The sequence below is a fragment of the Cydia splendana genome, chromosome 25 (assembly GCF_910591565.1).
Source record: "Cydia splendana chromosome 25, ilCydSple1.2, whole genome shotgun sequence".
NCBI classification, from domain to species: domain Eukaryota; kingdom Metazoa; phylum Arthropoda; class Insecta; order Lepidoptera; family Tortricidae; genus Cydia; species Cydia splendana.
The window spans coordinates 10,858,635-10,882,706 of NC_085984.1; the positions used below are offsets into that span (position 1 = coordinate 10,858,635).

At 38.2% G+C, this 24,072-nt stretch overlaps 1 protein-coding gene across 13 annotated transcripts in view; it reads left to right on the top strand.

Moving 5' to 3' along the window:
- Positions 1 to 24,072, top strand: part of LOC134802928 (protein daughterless) — a 182,602-nt gene that overhangs the window by 154,894 nt on the left and 3,636 nt on the right. For 3 of the 13 annotated variants that reach the window (XM_063775653.1, XM_063775645.1, XM_063775644.1), the window contains 10 exons: positions 266 to 424; positions 693 to 812; positions 2,955 to 3,023; positions 4,000 to 4,102; positions 4,679 to 4,777; positions 5,784 to 5,883; positions 6,950 to 7,018; positions 7,970 to 8,059; positions 18,559 to 18,654; positions 19,927 to 20,210. In XM_063775653.1, coding sequence (XP_063631723.1) covers positions 266 to 424; positions 693 to 812; positions 2,955 to 3,023; positions 4,000 to 4,102; positions 4,679 to 4,777; positions 5,784 to 5,883; positions 6,950 to 7,018; positions 7,970 to 8,059; positions 18,559 to 18,654; positions 19,927 to 20,149 — 1,128 coding nt within the window. In that variant the 3' untranslated portion in view covers positions 20,150 to 20,210. Of the gene's footprint in view, positions 1 to 265; positions 425 to 692; positions 813 to 2,954; positions 3,024 to 3,999; positions 4,103 to 4,678; positions 4,778 to 5,783; positions 5,884 to 6,949; positions 7,019 to 7,969; positions 8,060 to 18,558; positions 18,655 to 19,926; positions 20,212 to 23,050; positions 23,161 to 24,072 lie in introns of those variants that run through there. The other 10 variants (XM_063775656.1, XM_063775655.1, XM_063775648.1 and 7 more) reach the window with 10 other exon arrangements.

Below are 24,072 nucleotides of genomic sequence, written 5' to 3' on the forward strand. Positions count from 1 at the left end.
AGACACTATAGACCGACCGAGGAGCGGAAGAATTGATCCAAAAGGATTGCTATTCCTTTTTACTGTCTTAGCTCGAGCCGTTTCTGAAAAATGTACTAATTTTTAATCAACCCAAGTCACAAGACCTATACCTACAACCTACATTCGCACAGGCCCCTTTTGCTCCCATACGATAAATTTGTTAACAGTTTTGTCTTACCTCTACCAATCTTTCTACAAATCAATCATATTCAACGCACGCATAAAGCTTGACCATAACTTACAGATGTACGCGTCAGCCAGCACACCGACGGTAGCGGGGGAGGCGGGCAGCCTCTCCTCGTACGGCTCCTCGCCGTCCACCCCCGTGCACTCCCCCCCGCCGCTGCCGGCGCGGCTGTACCCCCCTCTCAAGCACAGCCCCCACATGCACCACCACACACAGGTCAGTCATCATCACGAGCACACCCACGGTTATACTTTCAGAGTAATTGATATGATATAAAAGGCAATTCGCGCGATGACAATTCCATCCCTCGCAAGTCCATCTTTCGTCTTTTTTCTGGGCTTTACCCCTTGGAACGCCACGCTTAATGTGTGCGGCGCGTCATCATGAACCTTGTTAGAATGCACGAAGGCTGATATTGGGTTGTAGCCGCGTCAGTTGCCATCAGTAGCGGTCACAGAGTTAACCGGTTACTGTTATATTGCAGGGCCCCAACTGGGTGGCCAGCGGAGTCTCGTCCCCCGGCAGCGCTGGCACTCCGCACCCGCACGGCGTCGTGCTCCCCAACGGTCACCAGCACGTCGCCGTCTTCCCGCCCAATGTTATGGTGAGTGGGATACAGTTAGACACCCCTATACTAGCCAAGGCTCGGAACCGGTTTTTTATTCATACAAATAATACCGGTATTCTTTCGTTCTTTGGTTTATTATTTCATTTTTACTGGGACAAACTAATAATACGAAGTTGTTACCTAAATACATGATTCAGTCCTACGTAAAGAGCGTAAAATTAATAAAAATATTGGGCTATTTCAGGTTTAAAAAAAACCGGTTCCGAGCCTTGATACTAAGCGTCTTTTGAGCGTTGGAGTCTAGCCAGCGCTATGAAAGCTAAGCGATCCATAGAGTTCACTAGACGCCGACGCTCAAAGGACGCTAGTCTGGAGTGCTCTTAGGGTTGGTTTGAGGTCATCTGTCAAGGAGTAGTCTATACTGTTTTCTATTTTGTTGCTACGCCTACTTAGACGAACATTTGGTTAAAATAACGTAGGTACGTTTCAACAAATATCAAAGATCCGTTAAAGATACGTCAAAACACAGCCGTTTTTGCAGATGCAATCTATTATTATAGCGCCATCTACTTGAACTGCAAATTTGCGGCTATAATATTTTAGGCCACTTTGTACGTTTCAGTATATTTCTTTGTATATGACTAGTTTCCTTATTATCTTGTATACTGTGGGGTTTATAAAGTCGGTTAACGTACATGATATGAATTTTAATAAATTAAGTGTTTTATCAAAGTATAGATTATGCCAATGACCGATGACCTGCAATTGTCGTAATTTATTACAACTATAGTTGATTTACATATCCATTTGAACTTATAGAAGTAAACTTTGAAATTCCCTAGCTTTTTGAATGAATACGATTTTCTAGTGTTTTTTCATGATTTTTGTTTTATTCGAGCATGGATCCCAGCATGGATGAATATAACTTTTAATATATTACAGTTTTATATGATCCGAATCAAAATATTAATACAAAATATAAGAACATTATAGAGCTATAATACTTGCTAAATTGAATCACCAAGTTATATTTTGATTCTGGACCATTTAGTTGCTATTTTTAGATTTTTTACTTACGGGCTTTTTCACAACGTATGCTGAAAAATAGAAATATAAAAAATCGACTGCACTTAGTGTAGTTTTATATGCATCACCTTTATTTTAAAATGTGTGACGTTGTGAAACAAGCCAATGTTTTAATTAATATTTAATTTGTTTTGTTTACGGTTTCAACTTAACACGGTATGACTTCACGTTTATGACTATTAATGAATAATACTTAGTAGATATTTTTAAATTATTGCAAAGCAAATAGTGCCTACCTATGATATGTTATTCGTTATGGGCAGAAACCGGTTATTTTTCATATAAATAACCGGTTTCTATTTTCTTACAAAGTCATACAGTGTTAATTGAAACTTTTTTCTTGTTTTTTTTTTTGTTAATATTAGCGACCCGTGTGGAGCTTGTTACCATTGCCCTAGATGTAGTAGATAGTGTGGTTTAGTAGCTAGCTTCTCATGTTCTAACAGGAAAACATACATACATCATTACAGCCACTGACTGCCTAATACATTCATAATTATCTATTCGTGTAAAATATTTTTCTTTCGTTCTTGTTCTGATTCAAATATTTATAAGAATACAAACTTCAACATATTAGACATCAACATACAATGATTTACCTAATATAACGTAAAATTATACTTTTTTTCCAACGCTATAAAGACTACTTTTGATGTAACATGAGTCGATGCGTTTAGCATTTTTTACTTTTATCATCGTGAAAAAATAATCTTATGTGTACACACATCAAGTGAATAAATGTGTCAAAAACAAATGTTCAATACTAATAATTTTTCACTTTTCTATTTCAAAAGTAACGAAAGCAAGAGTGGTTGTTTTTTCTTTCTTATTAAATTAGTAACTTTCTCCGAACTATTTATCATCACCATCAGATGAGACTATGAGAAGTCATAATTATCTCTTTTTAATGACTTCATTAGTATTTTGTAGGGACCAAATAATTTTCAGTACCAACTTTTGCTAAATAAAAAAACACTTTAAACCCAAAAACTAAGGTTCATATTTCCTCCTCATTGAAGTTAAGTGATAGGTCGGTATATGGTGCGGGCTCCAGGCGTTGTGCGAACGTCGTCGTAACGTGTCGTGTCGTAGGGCGCGCCGGCGGAGCAGCGGCAGCTCGACGAGGCCATGGTGTTCCTCCGCGAGCATTCAGACGTTGGTGTGAGTATTACACAATCTGTAGAGGGGGTACAGAGCTACATATACTTGGTAACATTCGGAATACTGGGACAAATGGAAAAGCACTATAAGATTAGACCCACAAAGGAAGCATTCCACGAAATTGTCTATCTTAGTCCCGTACAAACGCGAATTTTGTAAAGATTTGCAGATATAGGAGTTGTTTCCATCACAATAGATGTCAAAAAGAGTAGAATAATATTATAGTCTTAAAAAGTCGAAAAGATAAAATTTTGGTAATATACAAATCAAATGCGTTCCTTGTACGGGACAGCTCATGCAATGCCCCAAAGTACTACATTATCACAGGAAGTAGGTAAGGATAGGATCCGATTTATTATACCTACACCTATGCTGCGCTATATCCATCATGTTCATCAAATCATCTGAATTGTATTCAATAAAATACCTTTTATACCTAAGTATTGAAAACAAGTAAGTTATTAGCGATTGCGTGGCATGGTTTGGTTTTGAGCTTACGTTTTTATTTTGCGAATCTAAAACAGTACAAAATACATATGTAGTACAAAATTGTTTTCCATCGTGTTTTCTCGGAAACGTTCGTATTTGTCATGATACTTCAGTAAACCCCATTACTTTTTGTACCAAGACAGACTGAAATAGCAAGATACGTTTGTACGTGTCCGTGAAAAATGAAAATACGAAGGAAAATAATTATGCACTACATCTGTAACTTAATTACATAGAAGTATTTTTTTAAGTTTCCCTACCCGTTAGTCTTATTTAATAAGGGTCTTTAAATTGCTCTAATTTTAGACTTGTTTATTAGAGCAGGATATCTAGCTTTTAGGTTATATCAAAAAGTCATTGATACAGAGTCGTACAGCGCCATCTAATTTGGATTACGAATGTTATCTTACACATCGTGCGCAATCAATAAAGGTTATTTTACATATATCTTTGAGCTTTGGTTTGATGTTTGTGTTTGATTGACCAGGGCGCCAGAATGGAAGAGAGGTTAGACGACGCCATCAACGTGCTGCGTAACCACGCGGAAGCCCCCGATCTGTACCCACAGGATGTTCACCACCAGCCACCAGGTAATAATAATGGATAGATATTCGAATTTCCCTTTATTTTTGCTTTAACTTCCGTTTTTTCCACTATCTGGATGATCTGAGTGATCTGTCTATAGTTTACCACTTCCTTTAATAATTTACCTACTGTTAACTGGACTTTACTGTGTTTTTATTTGCTCATTCCATATCCATCCTAAAACGATGGCAGGCAATGAATACCTAGTTTAGAAATAGTGATAAAATAAAATAAAAGACGAATTCAGTTATTCCTAATAAAATACCCGTTCCTATTTATCTTTTTAAAATATAAACGGTTATTATCAAATTTCACGAAAAATTACAAGTATTCTTTTCAAAGTGGGATTTTTTTGGACAGTACTAGATTTACGTTGTGTTTGTAATTTTTTTTAGGCTTTATGTGAAACTCATAAATATACCATTAAAATCCATAGGTATGCGATCTCATGAATGCATACACATATTTGGCTATTCATTTCTACGAATCTATCTTGTGTTTGTGATTGTACCTTTTAGACGTTGATCTATCGTAAGTCGTTGTATTTTTTGCGATTATTCTTTAGCAAGTTAATATTTCAGTGTCGCGGCTGGGCCCCGGCCCGGGCATCCCCCAGCTGCACAGCGAGCCGCCCGTCAAGATGGAGCGGCACGTGCTGCCCAACACCAGTACGTATCCAAGTAAGTACCTACTCTTTTCCTGACTAAACACATTTCAGGAATACATCATTTGCAGTAAATTGTTTTTTTTATGTTAATCTTTTTCGATAAACTTTTATATTTTCTATATTGTGGTTTTTGGAAAATAAAGTTAATAAATTAACTTAAAAAAATCCATTTTCATGGTGCAAGTTTTTCGCCACGAAACCAAAGATTTACCCCCTCATCATAAAACTTTACGGCCCTGATTTAGTTAAATTATGTTTTATCCGTTTACATTTACATAAGTCAAAATTACAGATAAAAACAAACGATTCATAGCTAATTTTGGCCTGTAACGCCTTTATGAATAACGCCATTAGAGTATAGAACTTTTTAAGTAATTGACGCCTCGTTCACGAACATACCGTCGCAAGGATCGATTAACCGGTTAGTTATACATACATGTCAATCACGGTTTACGACCCTTTGTGCGTATATGACATAGATCTGAAAATAAATGTGAAAAAATGGTGAAATATTAAATGCGTATATAAGGTGCTAACAAATTAGTCACGGATATTTTAAGAGATAATACATTACATTAAAACAATTAACTTTTAACTGTAATTAAGGAACCTTTGTATATCATTTTTTTGTTTTCATTAACCGAACAAAAAAAAAATATTATAATCTATTTTTAAAATAATCACCCCTATTATGTACCTGTCAAGATGTTTAACACTGTCTGTCATGTCACGTCACCTCAAGTTTAAAGAGGTTCTAGAATGTCTAAAGAGGTCTTATTTAATTATCTTATTAACAGGGTGTTTTAACGTAGCAAATTTGTTTCCTAGTTTTCTCCAAAAAAACATAACAAAACCAATGATGTTTCATACTTAAATGTACTCCGAGAACCGAGTACTATCAGCTGTAAAAATATCCGTGACTAATTTGTTAGCACCTTATATACCAAAAATAGTAAAAACCGGTTCCGTAACCCTTGTTTATCATTCGGAAGCTTAACACATTAAATGTTTGTTTACAGAGAAGCGTAAAGAGCCCCCGGACTCCGGGCTGGACTCCAAACCCTCCTCGTCGGGCTCCGCCGACCTCGCCAAGCCCGGCTCCAAGCGCTCCCGGAGATAGTGAGTCATACATACATACAATTTACATATCGAATAATCCATTCATACTTACCTCCCCTGTATAGTCTGAACACTTCTGTGCTAAATAATATTCGTTTACTCGTAACGCTCGTTTATAATAACTGTACTGTCCCGTTTCTATTTTTTTGAACTCTATTCACAGAAACATGTCTCACGTTATTCATTTCAATTTATGCCCGTTTTCCAAAGGTAATTATTGCCTTTTTTGCTAATAAGAAGAATATTATAAACGAGCGTACAATTCTCAGCGTAATATATATCATATTCAAAATGCAGTGACTGAATGATCGTCAATAAAATTTTTTTCGATATCTCTATGAATATGATATATAAATACGTTTTATACGGTTACAATGGTTACTGATCATCATAACTTGTATCTTTGGTATGATTAACAGTTATGACGATATATCGTAAGCACTGTAACCAGTTTTCTATCGCTAGTCGGTCGGAGTGACCCGCGCGACACCGGCCGACGCTCGATATTTTTCAAACGCAGTCCGAACTTTATATCAGTTAAACAAAATACAATCCGGTTAACCATATAAAAAACCGGTTAAATTACCGGTTAACACACGAAATTTTTATACAAAAAACCGCAGTCGATTTAATTATTTATATTAATTTTAAAACTACTTTCCAAGTTGCGAATGCCTTAGCTTATTAATTCATCTGCAACCTTTAAATATTAAAAGAAAACCTTTTTGAACATATTATTTATTTTATATTTACGAGCCGAGATCTTACTGCTGGACAAAGGCTTCCCTTTTCTTGTGTAGTGTTCTATCCTTGAACATAATATGTTTTAAGCATAAATTAATCTGCACTGTTGTATATATATATATATTTCAGAACCTTGTTTTATTTACATATGTTTCAGTTTTATATATTGTTTTACTTCATTAGTTAGTAATACATATGGTCTTAGTACACATAAATTAACTATGAACAATTTGTCAATTGTTCCCTAATAAACCTAATCCTGATTAGTTTTGAGTTTTGGTATATTAGTTCGGAGTGTATAGGTAGTGTGTGTTCGTTCTAGCGTCCCCGCCGCGCCCGCCTCAGACTTCGGCCGGTGTCGCCCGGGCCCGGGCCCCGGCCCCGATGCAATGTAAGTTACATTGCACACATACATACACAAACAAGGCTTTGGTCTTCGTCTTTACTACTCGTAAACGCTCGTTTTGTAGCCGAGACGTACAGCGTCATATTGTACACCAATATTTATATACAATATGACGCCGTACGCTGACGTCAACCGGAGACCAAGATCAAAACCTAAAGATTAAATGCAATCAAGTTTTTAAAATAAAATTGTTTTTTTCTTTCGATATCTCAAAAACTAACATACGTACAATGCAGTTGCTTGTGTGAAATTATTTAGTGGGGACTTTTTTTTGTAAATACCTATTAAGTATGTAGCTTAATTTGGTTTTGCACAATAAATTTGGTTTGTGCAAAAAATGTACCGGTATAGATTATCCAAAAAGAAAGAACATACTAAAAAACTCTGGATAGCATTTACTAACTATATTTTGCTTGACATTTGGAAGTAATTGAATGGAAAAAACAGTATAATTTGACCGAAATTAAATCGATATGTTTAAGCATAAGCTCTTGAGATACAAACTTGTTGATAAAAAACGATTAGAAAGATTTAAGGACCTTTGTATGCGATAACATGCTCAGTAAATCCGTAGCTAATAAAAATTAATTTGTTAATAATGAAATGAAATGTAACTATCGCGGTAACCGAAGAATTAATTTTGGAAGATTCTAATCAGGGCTCGGAACCGGTTTTTTTGTAAAACCCGATAAAATAATATTTTAAATTATATTATGCTCTTTACGTAGGATTGAATCATGTATTTAGTTAACAACTTCGTATGATTAGATTGTCCCAGTAAAACTTAAATAATAAACGAAAAAACGTAATAATACCGGTATTTTTTGTATGATGAAAAAACCGGTTCCGTGCCTTGTTTCTAATAACGGTCACCAATTTTGTATCTCCAACAATGTCCTATTTGTGTACTGTACGTAACTGTGTCGTTGTAAGTAGCTGCTCGTCGGCCGACGAGGATGACGTGGACCCGGACACGAAGGCGGCGCGCGAGAGAGAGCGCCGGCAAGCCAACAACGTGCGGGAGAGGTGCGCACTCTTACCTTACTCTTAGAGCATTTAATAACTGGAGTCGCCTTTAAGAGCTTACCCCTCTGCCGAAAAACTTGCACAATTGTGCAAACTTTTGTATGGACTCACATGGCTATTTGTACGTTACGTAGAAATCATGTAGAAATAGCAATACATTTGACGTCCCATCCCCCACAAAAATCGGCAGACTGTTTCGTAGAGAAAATGACAGCCATGACGTCTCCAGTTACTAAATGCTCTAAGACCTTACTACACGGCCTACCGTGAACAACGAACATCGACATTCCTTTAGATAAAAAACGATATTCGTTTTCGCGGTAAAGCTCAGGACGGATGGTTTTATCATTAGTTATCGGCGTTGAAGTGATATTTAATACATCTTGTATCAAAAACGTTTTTGACAAAGAGTTGTCAAAAATGTTAAGAAAAACGTGCGTCTTTCCTGTGGACAATATCAACCAACAACACAACAATTAACAACACAACCACAATTGTGTTAACAATTTTAGTACATACAATTTAGTAATGTTTTGAAGAAATAAAATGTTTCAACGTGATGAAAGACGTATAACCTTAACTCATACTAATATAGGTTTTGGCCCATAAGTTATGAACAGACCCCGTTATCAGTGGTGAAATTTTATTGAAATGCAAAGGGTTGGCACTCACTCCCCCACCGTGCGGGTAAAATTCCGCAAGCTATTGGGTAAAAGTACGCATGTGGGGTAATTGTTCGCATCAAGAAAATTTCAATGGAATTGTCAATAAAATAATGTTTAACGAATATTTATGAAATTGTCTGATCAATATCCACATACTAATTTAAGAATATTAAATAACTATTAACATTTTACTTAAGGTATTTAATAGTGCTTGATTATTGCATCAAAACTTGACTTAAATGAACTATAGAAGTCATAATTATACATCAATAATGCGACGTGTGTCAAACTGCTTTCGCTTTGCGTCCGCAGCTCACGTGGTTCCAAAATATTGATCAGACAACTTCATAAATATTCGTTAAACTTGATTTTATTGACAATTCCATTGAATTTTTTTGATGTGAAAAATTACCCCACATGCGTACTTTTACCCAATAGCTTGCGGAATTTTACCCGCACGGCGGGGGAGTGAGTGCCAACCCTAGCATTTCAATAAATTTTCACCATTGATAATGGTTATGAACATTATTACGTATAAGATAAGTAAATCAAAAGCAGAAGTTATGTTCTAGTCGCTTGCAGAAGTCAAATCCGGTTTTAATTTTTTAAATAAAGTCTTAGTAGTACACGTAATGTTCACATCTAAATACTATAAAATGTTTAGATCTAAATTACAAACCGGTTAATTTGTGTGGACAATTAAATTAACCGGTTTCGCTCATAGCATGAACCAAAAACCTAACGTAATTGAACTCTGCATTCTAAAATGAAATGATACCTATATGATGATGATGTTGATACCTTTATATCATTTTATACAATTTGACGATAAAATATGCGTCGTTCCACTGCAAAGGTACCTTATGCCGCAATGATATTGGAGCGGCGTTAATAATAGCGTAAGCGCCAACTGCCATAAGGTACCTTTACCCGTGGGACGTCACATATTATCCTACCTTATCTTAAAATTGTCAATTGATTTATTATCGGTCACACTGTGCCAACATTATTAATTATATGGCCAAGGGGTTTGTGCAGCGAAATTTTAATTAGAAGTATACTTTCAGTGTTATTGAGGAAAAACGTTAAAACCCGCGCGATCGTCAAATCTTCCGTCGCAAGTCTCGCAGGGAGCGCCGTATTTTTTATTCCTTTCCAATTTCCTGGGTTTACGCGCCCCCTTGAGTTATTCAAGACTATCAAGCGCTTTTAAACCCCTGCCTTAGGATGGTATTGGTATTGTCCCAATGTGCATTGCGTCTCACTCTCTCATTAAGCAAAATGTGAGACGCAAATACACATCGGACCTAGATATTGGACAGATGGAATACCACCCTTAGGTGCTTACGTAGCTTATTATTGCCACCGAGAGATGGCGCTGTACCGTCCACGAACTAAGTAAAGGCATGTTGACGTCACTTATACAAGTGATGTTGATGAAGTTATTAGAATCGTGCACAGGAATACGATGAATCAGGAATTTTTGAAGGTCAGTATATGAATGTCAGTATACTGGCTTAATAAGTACTCAGTATCAATTGGAGTTTTTATCTACGCACATAATATTATAAATATTATAATAGTAGTTTATGTGATTACTACATAATGAAAGACATCAAAACTCGAGTCAGGGTTTATGAAACGAACGAAGTGAGTTTCATAATAGAATCACACGAGTGTTTTAATGCAGATTTATGTATAGTTTCACACACTCAACTAACATGCGAGATTTGTCAAAATTGTATGCAATTGACATTTCATTTCGAATAAAACGTCATCTCGATTGATATTAAAATACACACATACATATTAAATTGCTTTTTTTTTTCAGATATGTTCGAAATATGAATGTCATTAGCATTACCAAATCGATTTTGATATAGTAATGAAGCTATTACAACATTTTCACGGATGTGCTGTAGCAAAACAGTTTATCTTAATGTTGGCCATTATATACGGATTTTGAAGACATCATATAGGGTTTATGATATGTGTGTAGATAAAATAATTATTAATATCTCGTTGATTTCGCCACAGGCATTCGTAGTAATTTATGATGACAAATTTGATGTACTTGTACACGTTAAAACCATCTGTATCCTGAATTTGAGCATTTATTCACTTGTGTTTCTTGTTCTTGTCTATACCATGTCTTCATCCCTTGCTTCTGAGTCCAAACATAATATCCTTTTAATATCAATGTATGTGCCTACATTGAACGATCAAGCAATTTGATTTCTGAGCCACTTGGTACCAGGCTCGGAACCGGTTTTTTTGAAAAATCCGAAATAGCCCAATATTTATATTGTTTTATGCTCTTTACGTAGGACTGATTCATATGTGACGTTCCACGGGAAAAGGTACCTTATGAGGGTTTCTAGTTTCGGAGATATTAAATGTTTTGTAAAGAGGTGAAAAAATGCTCAATTTTTTTTTATTGTGTGATCTGAAACCTTAATGCGTAACGTTTGTTTACCTGTTTTTATTTTTGTTATAAGTTAGTTATAAGCCTAGTAATGTCGTCTCAGAGTTTAGTAGAAAAGGTACCTTATGGAAAAAAGATTGAAAATTCCCAAAAAAACTAGTCAATACGGGAAAAGAAGTTTGGTAGAGAACTGTATTAGCATTCTGCAAAACTAATTTGATAATTTCAGTTCTGGTTGGGGCGCCTCGCAAATATTATAACCGTACATAGACCGACATCACAAATCCAAGTAGACTGCTATTATAGCAAAGTTACTCTCGTCAAGTCTTTCTTAACTAGAATAATCTTCATTTGGTTTGGTCGCATGCAGTAAATCAGCCATTGGTTTGCTGAAAATGCCAATACCCGACGCATTACCTTATGGAATATCTGAGGTCATTGAACCTCAATGCCGCTTATCTTCAATAGCAACCGAAATATATTATTGATAAGAAATAGACGATTTATACCATCTTAACCCCAAAATATTATTAGTTTATCCTAACTGTTTCATCATCATCATGCCTCATCATGTAACTTGACCACAAGGTACCTTTTCATTACATACAAATTATTGGTCTTTTTTAAGATTATTATGACGAAGAACTAATTAAATTGGGGGCAGTTTAATGTTAATTAATATTTTCTATTCATAAAAGATAAACTATAATATGATTGATATTTTGTAGTGATGTATTATTAGATTTATTTCCATAAGGTACCTTTTCGTAAATGTATGGAGCAAATACTGTTATTGTTATGTAAGTTTAAAGTGGCATAAGGGGTTAAATATAGTATTTAGTTGGGGTTTTAGGATTTATTTCATTTGAATGACAGAATTTCTTTCATATGTGCTCAGAAAAATTGATTGTGTGTCACATTAAAAGTAAAAATATTCAATTTTGTGATTTTATATGAAAAAGTCAGAAAATACATTTTCACCTCTAAATCGGTATTGTTTTTTGCTTAAACTGTCTGTCAGTGTCATTTTCTAATAGATAAAATTTAAATCTTGAGAGCTCATTGCAATCAATCGTGAAAATGAAATAAAACTTTATTTTCAAGAGATTGGTTAGTATACACATAAATCAGTCGATATCAAAAGTTTCTATTTGCATTACAGAACAAGTCGCAATATTTTTTTAATCTCAGATATATAAGGCATTATTATTTGTAGTCAACTATGTAACTTACTTCAGGAACATAGTTTTTTAGGCGGCTAAACTTAAAACTTCTCTATCGTAAAGTTGCTCATTTCACAACATTATTTTCAAAAAATCATATCTCTGTAACTACGCAACCTAGAAGGTTGATCTTTTGTGTTATCGATAGGTTATTTATTGTAGATTACTGGGGTATGCATAACTCCATACCCGCCATAAGGTACCTTTGACCGTGGGACGTCACATATATTTAGGTAACAACTTTGTATTATTAGATTGTCCCATTAAAAATGAAATGATAAAGATCGAAACGCAATAATACCGGTATTTTATGTATGAAGAAAAAACCGGTTCCGAGCCTTGCTTGGTACCTTGTCACAGTGACCATAATTGAGATCCCAGCTACTTTCATATTGTCACTGTGACAAGCTTAGAGGATATAACCAACGGAGACGCCATGTCTAAAATTCTCGGTACAAAATAGTCTGCCGTTTTTTGCGGGGGAGGGGAACATCAAATGTATAGGTACGTCATGTCAGATAAACGTCAGTCCATACATATGGTTGACATGTGGTTGACCATTGGCCGCCTATTTTCGACAGAGGGGAACGCCTGTAATGGCGGCTCCATTGTTAATTACTCCGAGGTGACAAGGCACGATGTGGTACAGAAATTTAAATTCCTTGACTTTGTTTTTCTGTGAATAAATGTGCCGTTTTCAGCCAAAAGGGTACTAATTGTCGGTTGTCAATAAAGCGATATTTCCATAAAGCTTCAATTTGAAATCAACCTTATCGACAACTGACAATGTGGTACCTTTTAGTTGAAAACGCCCCAATTATTCAGCAACTAAAGATAAACCATTTTTAACTACCATCCCCTCTACAGCACATACGCTAACATCTTATAAAAGTAGGTAATCTTATATGTAGATGCAAAGCACATATTTTACGTAACATGTATTGTGTTGTATTATTTTAATTTAGGGGTGTGCACTTTAAAATTGGTCTATCTATCTTACCAATTATGTAATTCTTAATTATGCCAATTGTATAAAATGTTAATAATATGTTTTATTAAGCCACTGGTAAAAGTAGCTTCTTATATATGTTTGGACTCTGCTTTTAGGTGTCTCTTGTATATAAACTAACATATGTGTTATAGTTTCAGCATTCCATTTTAACAATGCGGTCGCAGTATGTAAAATATTACGCCATTTACGCTCTTACGTCTCACTATTAGGACCCAATTTCGTGTGAAACGCTTTCTTATATTAGGTACCTTATAGTTTTAGTTTTTCATAGGTTTTCTTCTGGTGTACCTAAGTCTTAATAAATACGTGTAAATCAAAACTATACAATATATAGTTTAAAATATGGTCAAAAAATGTATCAAAAGATCACAAAAATATTTAAATATAAGTAAAATATGCATGAAGTGGTTTCGTTTCAACTTGTAACTTTATAGGAGTAAAGGTAAGTACATGTATAATTTATAGGACATTGGGCACGCTGGGTCAGGCTACTCATTGGCTATCACTACAACAAGGTATTTGCATGATTTTCTATCATTTTCCATCCATTTGTACACTAATATGGGGTTCTAAATCAGTCATTATAATAATAAACACATTCCCACCTTCCTTAACAACTGGTGTCACCTTCCTGCTCTATAAGTCCGGTAGTACCACGGAAGCGAAGAACTACAGACCCATCACATGCTTGCCTACACTATACAAGCTCCTTACATCCATCTTGAGAGCAAAAATCAACGCGCACATTGTTGCAAACAATATTCTGGCTTCCGCTCAAAATGGATGTAGGGTTGGGTCCCGTGGTACTAAAGAGCTCCTCCTCATAGACATGACCATCTGCCAACAAATCCGGCGGAACAAGGGGGCCCTCTCAGCCGCTTGGATTGACTACAAGAAGGCCTATGATTCGGTGCCTCATTCGTGGTTGGGGAGGGTCTTAGAGTTGTATAAAGTTGATGCAGCTTTGAGAGCCTTCCTAAGCACGTGTATGGGGCAGTGGACCACAGTCCTTCGTCAACCAGGAGGCGGGGATGACCGCCTTGGCCCGCAGGATTTTATAAGGATTGAGCGAGGAATCTTTCAGGGCGACAGTCTGAGCCCCCTGTGGTTCTGCCTAGCTCTGAATCCCCTCAGCACCCTGCTGAAGGATTTGGGACTAGGTTGCCGGCTTCAGAGAGAGGGTGAAGTCATTTCTCACCTCCTGTACATGGATGACCTCAAATTATTTGCACCAAATAGCCAAGACTTGTTGGAGCTACTGAAAACCACCGAAGTCTTCAGTAGTGCCATCAACATGGAATTTGGTGTCGATAAATGTGCGGTTATGCATGTACAGCGGGGGAGGGTTGTAAATTCAAGAAATTTACAACTCTCTGAGACAATGTCTTTCAGATCTATCTCTGAATCAGAAACCTATAAATACCTTGGTATGTCACAGTCGTTGGGTATTGAGGACGAGGGTATTAGACAGTCGGTGAAGGAGCGCTTTTTCAGTCGGCTTACAAAAGTCCTTAACAGTCTTTTGTCAGGAGGCAACAAAGTGCGCGCCTTCAACGCCTGGGTAATGCCCCTACTCACATACTCCTTTGGCATACTAAGGTGGACTCAGACCGAGCTGGACGCCCTGGATCGGAGGGTCCGATCACTGCTCACCACACATCGCATGCTACACCCACGCTCGTCAGTTATGAGATTGTACATCCCACGGAAGTGTGGAGGCCGAAGCTTCCTAAATGCCAAGGATCTTCACAACCGCGAGGTGTACAATCTCAGGAATTATTTCCTTAACAACGAGTGTGGGATGCATCGTGATGTGGTGGCAGTAGACAGGAACCTAACGCCGCTCTCCTTGGCAAACGAGAACTGGCGCAAACCTGTGGTACTAAGTACTGCGGATCGCAAGGCGGCATGGGAGAGTAAGGTGCTACACGGGCGGTTCTACAAGGCCCTCACGGGACCCGACGTGGACCTGCTCGCGTCGGTGAACTGGTTACGATTCGGGGACCTCTTCGGAGAAACCGAGGGTTTTGCCTGTGCAATTGCGGACGAAGTGATGATGACGAACAACTATCGGAAATATATCCTGAAGGACGGTACGGTCGACATTTGTCGGGCATGCCGCCGTCCCGGAGAGTCACTCAGGCATATCATTTCCGGTTGTTCTCATCTTGCTAACGGCGAGTACTTGCACAGACATAATCTCGTAGCCAGGATTATTCACCAGCAACTTGCTCTTCTATACGACCTTGTGGACCGCGAAGTACCGTACTACAAGTACTTACCTGCACCTGTTCTCGAGAATGGTCGTGCCACGCTCTATTGGGATCGATCTATCATCACTGACAGGACTATTGTCGCCAATAAGCCTGACATCGTGCTGATAGACCGATCGCAGCGCCGGGCCGTGCTCGCCGACGTCACCATCCCCCATGATGAGAATCTCGTGAAGGCCGAGAAGGACAAGTCCAGCAAGTACCTAGACTTAGCTCATGAGATTACCACCATGTGGGATGTTGACTCGACGATCATTGTTCCGATAGTTGTGTCAGCGAACGGTCTCATAGCGAAGAGTCTCGACCAACACCTAGAGAGACTCTCGCTGGGTGGTTGGATCAAGGGTCAGATGCAGAAGGCGGTGATCTTGGACACGGCGCGGATAGTCCGCCGGTTCCTCTCTCTGCAGCCCTGACCACCGGTAGCTTGGGCCTTGCCCCGCTGCTGGCGGCACCCTAGGTTAGGTTTTTTATAATGTGTTTATATATTTTTGTTATGTTTTGTAAGTGTTTTTATATTTTACTTTTATACTCACATTGTAAAATCCTAACCTAAGACCCTAATTGAATAAAAGAATAATAACACATTGTTAATTTGTGGAGTTCTTAAAACAATTCTAAACACGGATGCATTTTACAGTATCAGAAGCAAATATAACTTGGATAAGAAATTAATATTGATGAATTTTTATACATAGCAATGTTGTTTGTTACGTTTAATGTCTCATTATTGTCAATTTTTACTCGATTCTTTAAAAAAACAGAATTATAATTAAGTACTTCAGACGGAATCTAAATCCAAAATACCAATAGATACCTACCGCTACTTTGAGTTTAACTAACATTAACATCAAATCATTTTGAAAACAATTTGATACAAACATTTTACATTTTTTTAAACATTTAGTTTGTTTTTTATCACAGGAAATAAATAAACATTTTACATTTAATTTAAATAGATATGTAGGTATGTACATTCAATTGTAAAAATATGGGTGCATATAACTTACTCAACACAAAAATATGTCTCATAGTTCTTAATTCGCTGACATTCGAGCTATGGGACATATTTTTGAGTATGATGCATCCATATTTTTAGACTTGACTGTACTAAATTGTGTAATTTGTTTCTTTGACTTTTACCTAAAAACGAAAGCAAACGATGTTTTAGAACACCATTTAGTAATTAGAGACATGTAAAATGTTTGTGCGGGCCACGGGGGCGTTCATTGCAAAATTCCATTCTCACTCTGGTTTTCGTTTGGGATTCGGTATTTTGTTGAAACAGGCGATCGGCTGTCTCTCTCGTGCGCCGCTTTCGTCCGAGGTAACGTTAATGTTTTGATTCACCGTTTTTTGAACAAAACTGTACCTTCTAAAGTGAAATTCTAAGTGAAATACAGTTAGCAGCAGAAATAGCTAAGACGATGTGTTTAAAATTATCTTTCAAGACTTTATTTACTTACACGAGAACAAGCGTGTGCATATAATTATGAATAATTTGCCTGTTTAGGTATATCTGCTGACTGTACTTTTAACTCCATGGTCGGTACAAAGTTTTTGGTTCAAGAAGCGGCGATGTTTTTAAAAAGTATCTAGTTAAAGAGAAATATTGCAAATATTTTTATCTATAATCTGGGTCGGTCATCTAAGTACGTACTTAGCTCCCCGTTCTGATATTTATACAAATAAATATGTATTATTTGGAATAGTTGCAATATTGTCTCTAACAATATTACAGAAAATTCAGTAAAAAAGTATTTCCCATTGTTTTTAGGTCTTATTACATAATGAAGCTTCTTTAGCGGATTATTCTGAAACTATACGAATATTTCCAACTTTCATAAAATTACTATCAGAGATACTCTAAAAATGTAGTCTAAATAGTAGTTTAAAAAAAAGACATAAAATTTTACAATTGCATATTTATGGGAATTAACTTGACAAAACCATTTAAACACTTTGTCACAAAAGTAAGAGAATTCTATTTAATTATTTAACAAAATGCCAATGATATATTCAAGTAAGAAAAAAACAAGGAGTTCCACGAATTGACATACAGATAGAAACATAATGCAATCCGGTTTCTAAATTAACCGGTTTTTTTTAAGTCTTATCGGTAAAAATAAGATCACACTTACTTACTTACGTAATACATATAAATACCAGGTTTTGAATTTTGTATCGAATTTTCGAACGTTTAATTTTCGAACTTAGAATGTGCATCCGCGGAACCCGGCACAGAGTTAAATCCACAAAAAAATCCTAGGCTTTGACGACGAGGCGGCCCTACCGTAGCCCTAGCCCTAACCCACCAACTCTCTTCATATATGTACTTTTTGTTCCTTGTTTCAGTTTAAGTAAATAAACTTGATGTTGTTTAAAAAAAACAACGGGTTGCACTCCGGGAGTGCCGGCAGAAGTGAAAACTCAATGACATTGTAAGTCAAAATATTAATAACAGCGCCATCTAGTGCAAAATGTCTGCAGCATTATGCATATTTGAGGTTAACGCCATCTAGCGTTATTTCGTCGCATTACTTGAAACCCCTAAGCACATCACTGTGAGTACTAGAGTTATATTAGTACCAGTTTGAGGGAAACTCACTAGATGGCATTTAAATCAAAAAGACAAACTCAATGACATTGTAACAGTGTCCGTCACACGTGACGTCACGTCTTACGCTCTCGCGAGTTTAACATTTTTTCCTCATCACAAAAAGTGCTCCGCGCCGCTAAAGAAGTTTTCACTTAAAAACTAAAAAAACTGGACAAAATTTTCAGAATGGTTCTACTTTTATATTGATTTGATGTTAAGCTTATAAAATCAATGGGAAGTATCTTTAGATTATCTATAATAAATAGTAAATAGAATAGTAGTTACATGAGCTCGTTATACAGCTGTTCGTCGGCGGACGAGGGGGACGACGAGGGCGACCCTCAGGCCAAGGCCATGCGCGAGAAAGAGAGGCGGCAAGCCAACAATGCGAGGGAACGGTGAGTGCGAGTGACATGGAAATAGAATTAAATACCATACCATACCATACCTGAGATGCATGAGATGAGATCATGCACTTGTCGTGGGAGACGAGCCGGCTGTGGAATGAGTTCCATGTCAGGCGTGGCTCACTCCGCGATTTCGTCGCGTCGCTACAAGTACGGCCCACACCAATTTTGGTGTCTAGCCTAGCAGTAGTGGTTGCCGCGCACCGCTACGGAACGGACGCCTGCTCGCGCTTGCGCCACCTTGCGGTCATACCTGTCGTAATAGACGCGTTTTGTTAGAGAGTGAACCTTCTGTACATTAGTACTATTATTTATTCTGTTGAGGCTTTCTCGAGGTTATCTTATGTTATGGTTTTTGAAATCGCGAAAAAAAATGTACCATCCCATAGAAAATGGACCAGCCAAAATGTATGAAACAGCCAATTTTTTTTCGTGATTTCGGGGTTGGTCCCATAGTAAAAGTTGCTCAGTATAATCCCAAAACCTCCTTGGCAACGGGAATGCAGTTATTTTTTAGCCACACTGTATATGTATTTATATGAGATCCCCAATATTAGCTATCCGTATACAGTCACAAATAGATCTGTCAGTGTAGGTAAGGTATGGCGAAAATGTAAGTGTCCGAGGACTATTCTTTGTCTGCCAAGTTTCGTGGGGATTCAGCTTTCCTTGCCGTTTTATCAGAGGCGTTGTAGTCACGATACGATGACTAGGTTCTAAATGAAACGGGTAGATTGCTATGAATCGTAATGACGTGCCCAACGAACTAGGATAATATTTTACATACTGCTCCGTGATACTAAAACTCTGGTTTCCTAGGATAAACGACATCCATATTTAGCAGTATTATTTTGTATGGAGACGGCCGCTACTTATATGACGGCACCGCTATCCTGGGAAAACAGAGCTTAAAAGTTGAAAAACGTTATATTATTTTTATTTATATGTATTTTAGTATTAAGATCAAAGTCACGGATTCGATTTCCGTGATTCGTTTGTGTATATCAAAACAATTTTAATAACAAAACTTCCGTGAGACACAGACATATTAAATATATTAAAAACGGGTCACTCACGTATGATGATGGCACGTGGGTGATGACACTCCTCGGTACGGAGTGAAACATGTCGACTTTCGACTTAAAATACGTGAGTGACCCGTTTTTAATATATTTAATATATCAAAACAAGCCTAGATTTTAACCAAATCCGATCTTTTGCCCATCTTGTATGTATTATGTCTAATAATTGCGTTGTATACAGGATAAGAATACGGGACATAAACGAAGCGTTGAAGGAGCTCGGGCGTATGTGCATGACGCATCTGAAGAGTGACAAGCCACAGACTAAGCTGGGGATCTTAAACATGGCGGTGGAAGTTATTATGACGCTGGAGCAGCAAGTCAGAGGTGAGTCACATTGTCACACATCCTCCATTCATAAACCAAGTCTTGAAGGAGCTCAGCATGACGCACTTGAAGAGTGACAAGCCACAGACCAAGCTGGGGATCCTGAACATGGCGGTGGAAGTTATTATGACGCTGGAGCAGCAAGTCCGAGGTGAGTCACACATCATCCATTCATAAACCAAGTGTTGAAGGAGCTCAGCATGACGCACTTGAAGAGCGACAAGCCACAGACCAAGCTGGGGATCTTAAACATGGCGGTGGAAGTTATTATGACGCTGGAGCAGCAAGTCAGAGGTGAGTCACACATCATCCATTCATAAACGAAGTCTTGAAGGAGCTCAGCATGACGCACTTGAAGAACGACAAGCCACAGACCAAGCTGGGGATCCTGAACATGGCGGTGGAAGTTATTATGACGCTGGAGCAGCAAGTCAGAGGTGAGTCACACATCATCCATTCATAAACCAAGTCTTGAAGGAGCTCAGCATGACGCACTTGAAGAGCGACAAGCCACAGACTAAGTTGGGGATCTTAAACATGGCGGTGGAAGTTATTATGACGCTGGAGCAGCAAGTCCGAGGTGAGTCACACATCATCCATTCATAAACCAAGTGTTGAAGGAGCTCAGCATGACGCATTTGAAGAGCGACAAGCCACAGACCAAGCTGGGGATCTTAAACATAGCGGTGGAAGTTATTATGACGCTGGAGCAGCAAGTCAGAGGCAGGCCTCCGTCACACGCTCAAGGCCACGCGCTATATGCCTACCGCTCGGCGTATCGTCGACGATACAACCGACAGAGGGCCGCCGAACGCCCGCCTCAGCGCTCGCACCGCATTGCACCGCGCGTTTCCCGCGCTTATGCTTCGAAATGCCGAAACCACGTAATTATTGTGCAGTAGATGGGTGAAAAAGTAAAAAAAAACAAAGGAAAAGCCTATAATAAAAATTCATCTTTTTATGGCGGGCTAAAGGTCCCACCTGAAAGTTTAATAATTATATTGAAGGGTTAGAAAAAGTACTTTTAATTAATTTTGACGACGTAATAATTAATCGGCCTGGTAGCACCGTATTACAACTTTTAAAAACCGTTGATTGTCCGTTGCTTTGCTCCTGAATATTTATTAAAATTATTTACGCGATTTAGGATATTTTCAACTACTTATAAAATTTTAATAACAGAGAATTCCGAGAAGTGAAAAAATTATAAATCATTATATTAAAACTAAAACATATTTGATTCGCAACATTCGTTTTATTACAATAATCATCATAGGTAGGGTAGCTACAACCCTAGCGCATTCTTACGAAGACGCGTTGGCACGTGACTCGAACGGCGAGCAACACAGTCTCGACTCTTTGTGCGCGTACTTATGGTACATTTCTTCTTGTCCTGAGCAGCAGGTATTATTATTAAGGTTTTGTAGGCTATTATAGCGTAGGTATTTTTGCTTTTGTTTGGGAATGAAGTATCTGTTACGTAGTAACTATTTATTAATCTGTGTCAGAGGTGAGTCACACATCATCCATTCATAAACGAAGTCTTGAAGGAGCTCAGCATGACGCACTTGAAGAGCGACAAGCCACAGACCAAGCTGGGGATCCTGAACATGGCGGTGGAAGTTATTATGACGCTGGAGCAGCAAGTCAGAGGTCAGTCACACATCATCCATTCATAAACCAAGTCTTGAAGGAGCTCAGCATGACGCACTTGAAGAGCGACAAGCCACAGACTAAGTTGGGGATCTTAAACATGGCGGTGGAAGTTATTATGACGCTGGAGCAGCAAGTCAGAGGTGAGTCACACATCGTCCATTCATAAACCAAGTCTTGAAGGAGCTCAGTATGACGCACTTGAAGAGTGACAAGCCACAGACTAAGCTGGGGATCTTAAACATGGCGGTGGAAGTTATTATGACGCTGGAGAAGCAAGTCAGAGGTGAGTCACACATCATCCATTCATAAACCAAGTGTTGAAGGAGCTCAGCATGACGCACTTGAAGAGCGACAAACCACAGACCAAGCTGGGGATCCTGAAAATGGCGGTGGAAGTTATTATGACGCTGGAGCAGCAAGTCAGAGGTGAGTCACACATCATCCATTCATAAACCAAGTCTTGAAGGAGCTCAGCATGACGCACTTGAAGAGTGACAAGCCACAGACCAAGCTGGGGATCTTAAACATGGCGGTGGAAGTTATTATGACGCTCGAGCAGCAAGTCAGAGGTGAGTCACACATCATCCATTCATAAACCAAGTGTTGAAGGAGGTCAGCATGACGCACTTGAAGAGCGACAAGCCACAGACCAAGCTGGGGATCCTGAACATGGCGGTGGAAGTTATTATGACGCTCGAGCAGTAAGTCAGAGGTGAGTCACACATCATCCATTCATAAACCAAGTGTTGAAGGAGCTCAGCATGACGCACTTGAAGAGCGACAAGCCACAGACCAAGCTGGGGATCCTGAACATGGCGGTGGAAGTTATTATGACGCTGGAGCAGCAAGTCAGAGGTGAGTCACACATCATCCATTCATAAACCAAGTGTTGAAGGAGCTCAGCATGACGCACTTGAAGAGCGACAAGCCACAGACCAAGCTGGGGATCCTGAACATGGCAGTGGAAGGTATTATGACGCTGGAGCAGCAAGTCAGAGGTGCGTTTTAAATAGTAGAAAATAGTGCCTGCAACAATTTCCTTGTTGACTGGACATTAAGGGTCCGTTGCACCAAACCGTCTGTCACCGTTAAAGCGTTCACTATTTTACGTACGCAATGCAAGTTGTCTCACCGTCTTCATTACTCTTAACCCATTTAGCGCCAATCACGACACGTTGTCGTTTTGCCCCTACGAAGCATTTTCGCTACATGCCTAGAAACCCATGTTATCGTCTACTACGTAGCGCTACGATCGTAGCTCAGCGGTGAATGTGTTAAGTCAGCACTGACTTCCTGTTGTTAATTCGTTTGTGTACTTACAGAGCGTAACCTGAACCCCAAAGCAGCCTGTCTGAAGCGACGCGAGGAAGAGAAGGCAGAGGAGGCGCCAAAACTGCTGGCCGCCCCCCTACACCACTACCAACCCATGCCGGTGAGTACAATACAATATGGTATTATACTGTATTTAAAATAAATTATTTTACACCATGCATGAAATAAAGCACCAGATAATTATTAGAAAAACACAGATAGGAGTTATTTTTAAACACAAGTTCTATTTAATAAATCGGATAGAAATATAAAAAGTAGGCGAGTTGACCGTGACGTCACGATGTAATGTTTCATATAAATTCCATATTAGCAACTCGTTTTGACAGTTCTAAAAAAGTAACTGATTTGACTAGTAGGAAAATACCCTATTGTTATTTACGATACAAGTGCGGAAATTCGAAACGAGTGGCGATAAATCGACACGAGTTGCGAATTACTTATTCGCACGTGTATCGTACAACGTTTTACAGTACATATGGCTCTTTAAACTTTTGACATACGCACGGAAAGTACTCTTTCCCGCACTGACTATATGTACTGTAAATACTCTTTATTACACACTTCAAAAGAAAACAATGTACCTATTGAACAGATTTCTATCTTTTTATTGAAAAGATATGTTACAATTACTTAGAAAGATTAATCCTGAAGAAAGTCCAGGTCAAGGGCACCCTAAACCGGCGAGCGTGTATGAGGAATGTTATGAAAGTGAAGGAAGCGAAAGAGGTATGTCAGGATCGTAGCAAGTGGAAATCCGTGGTCTCTGCCTAGCCCTCCGGGAAATAGGCGTGATTATATATATGTATGTAATTACTTAAATGCATATATTCATTTACATTCTTTTGATCTCATAAAACATATCAAGATTATTTAGGTATCCTTTTTCTAATGCTAAAAAAACGAGGTATAGGTAGTAGGGAAAAGAGACGGCCGTTTGTTTTATAAAAGCTTACTAAGCGCCACTTGCACCGCCCCATTAACCCGGGTTTAACCGGTTAAACCGTTAACCTAG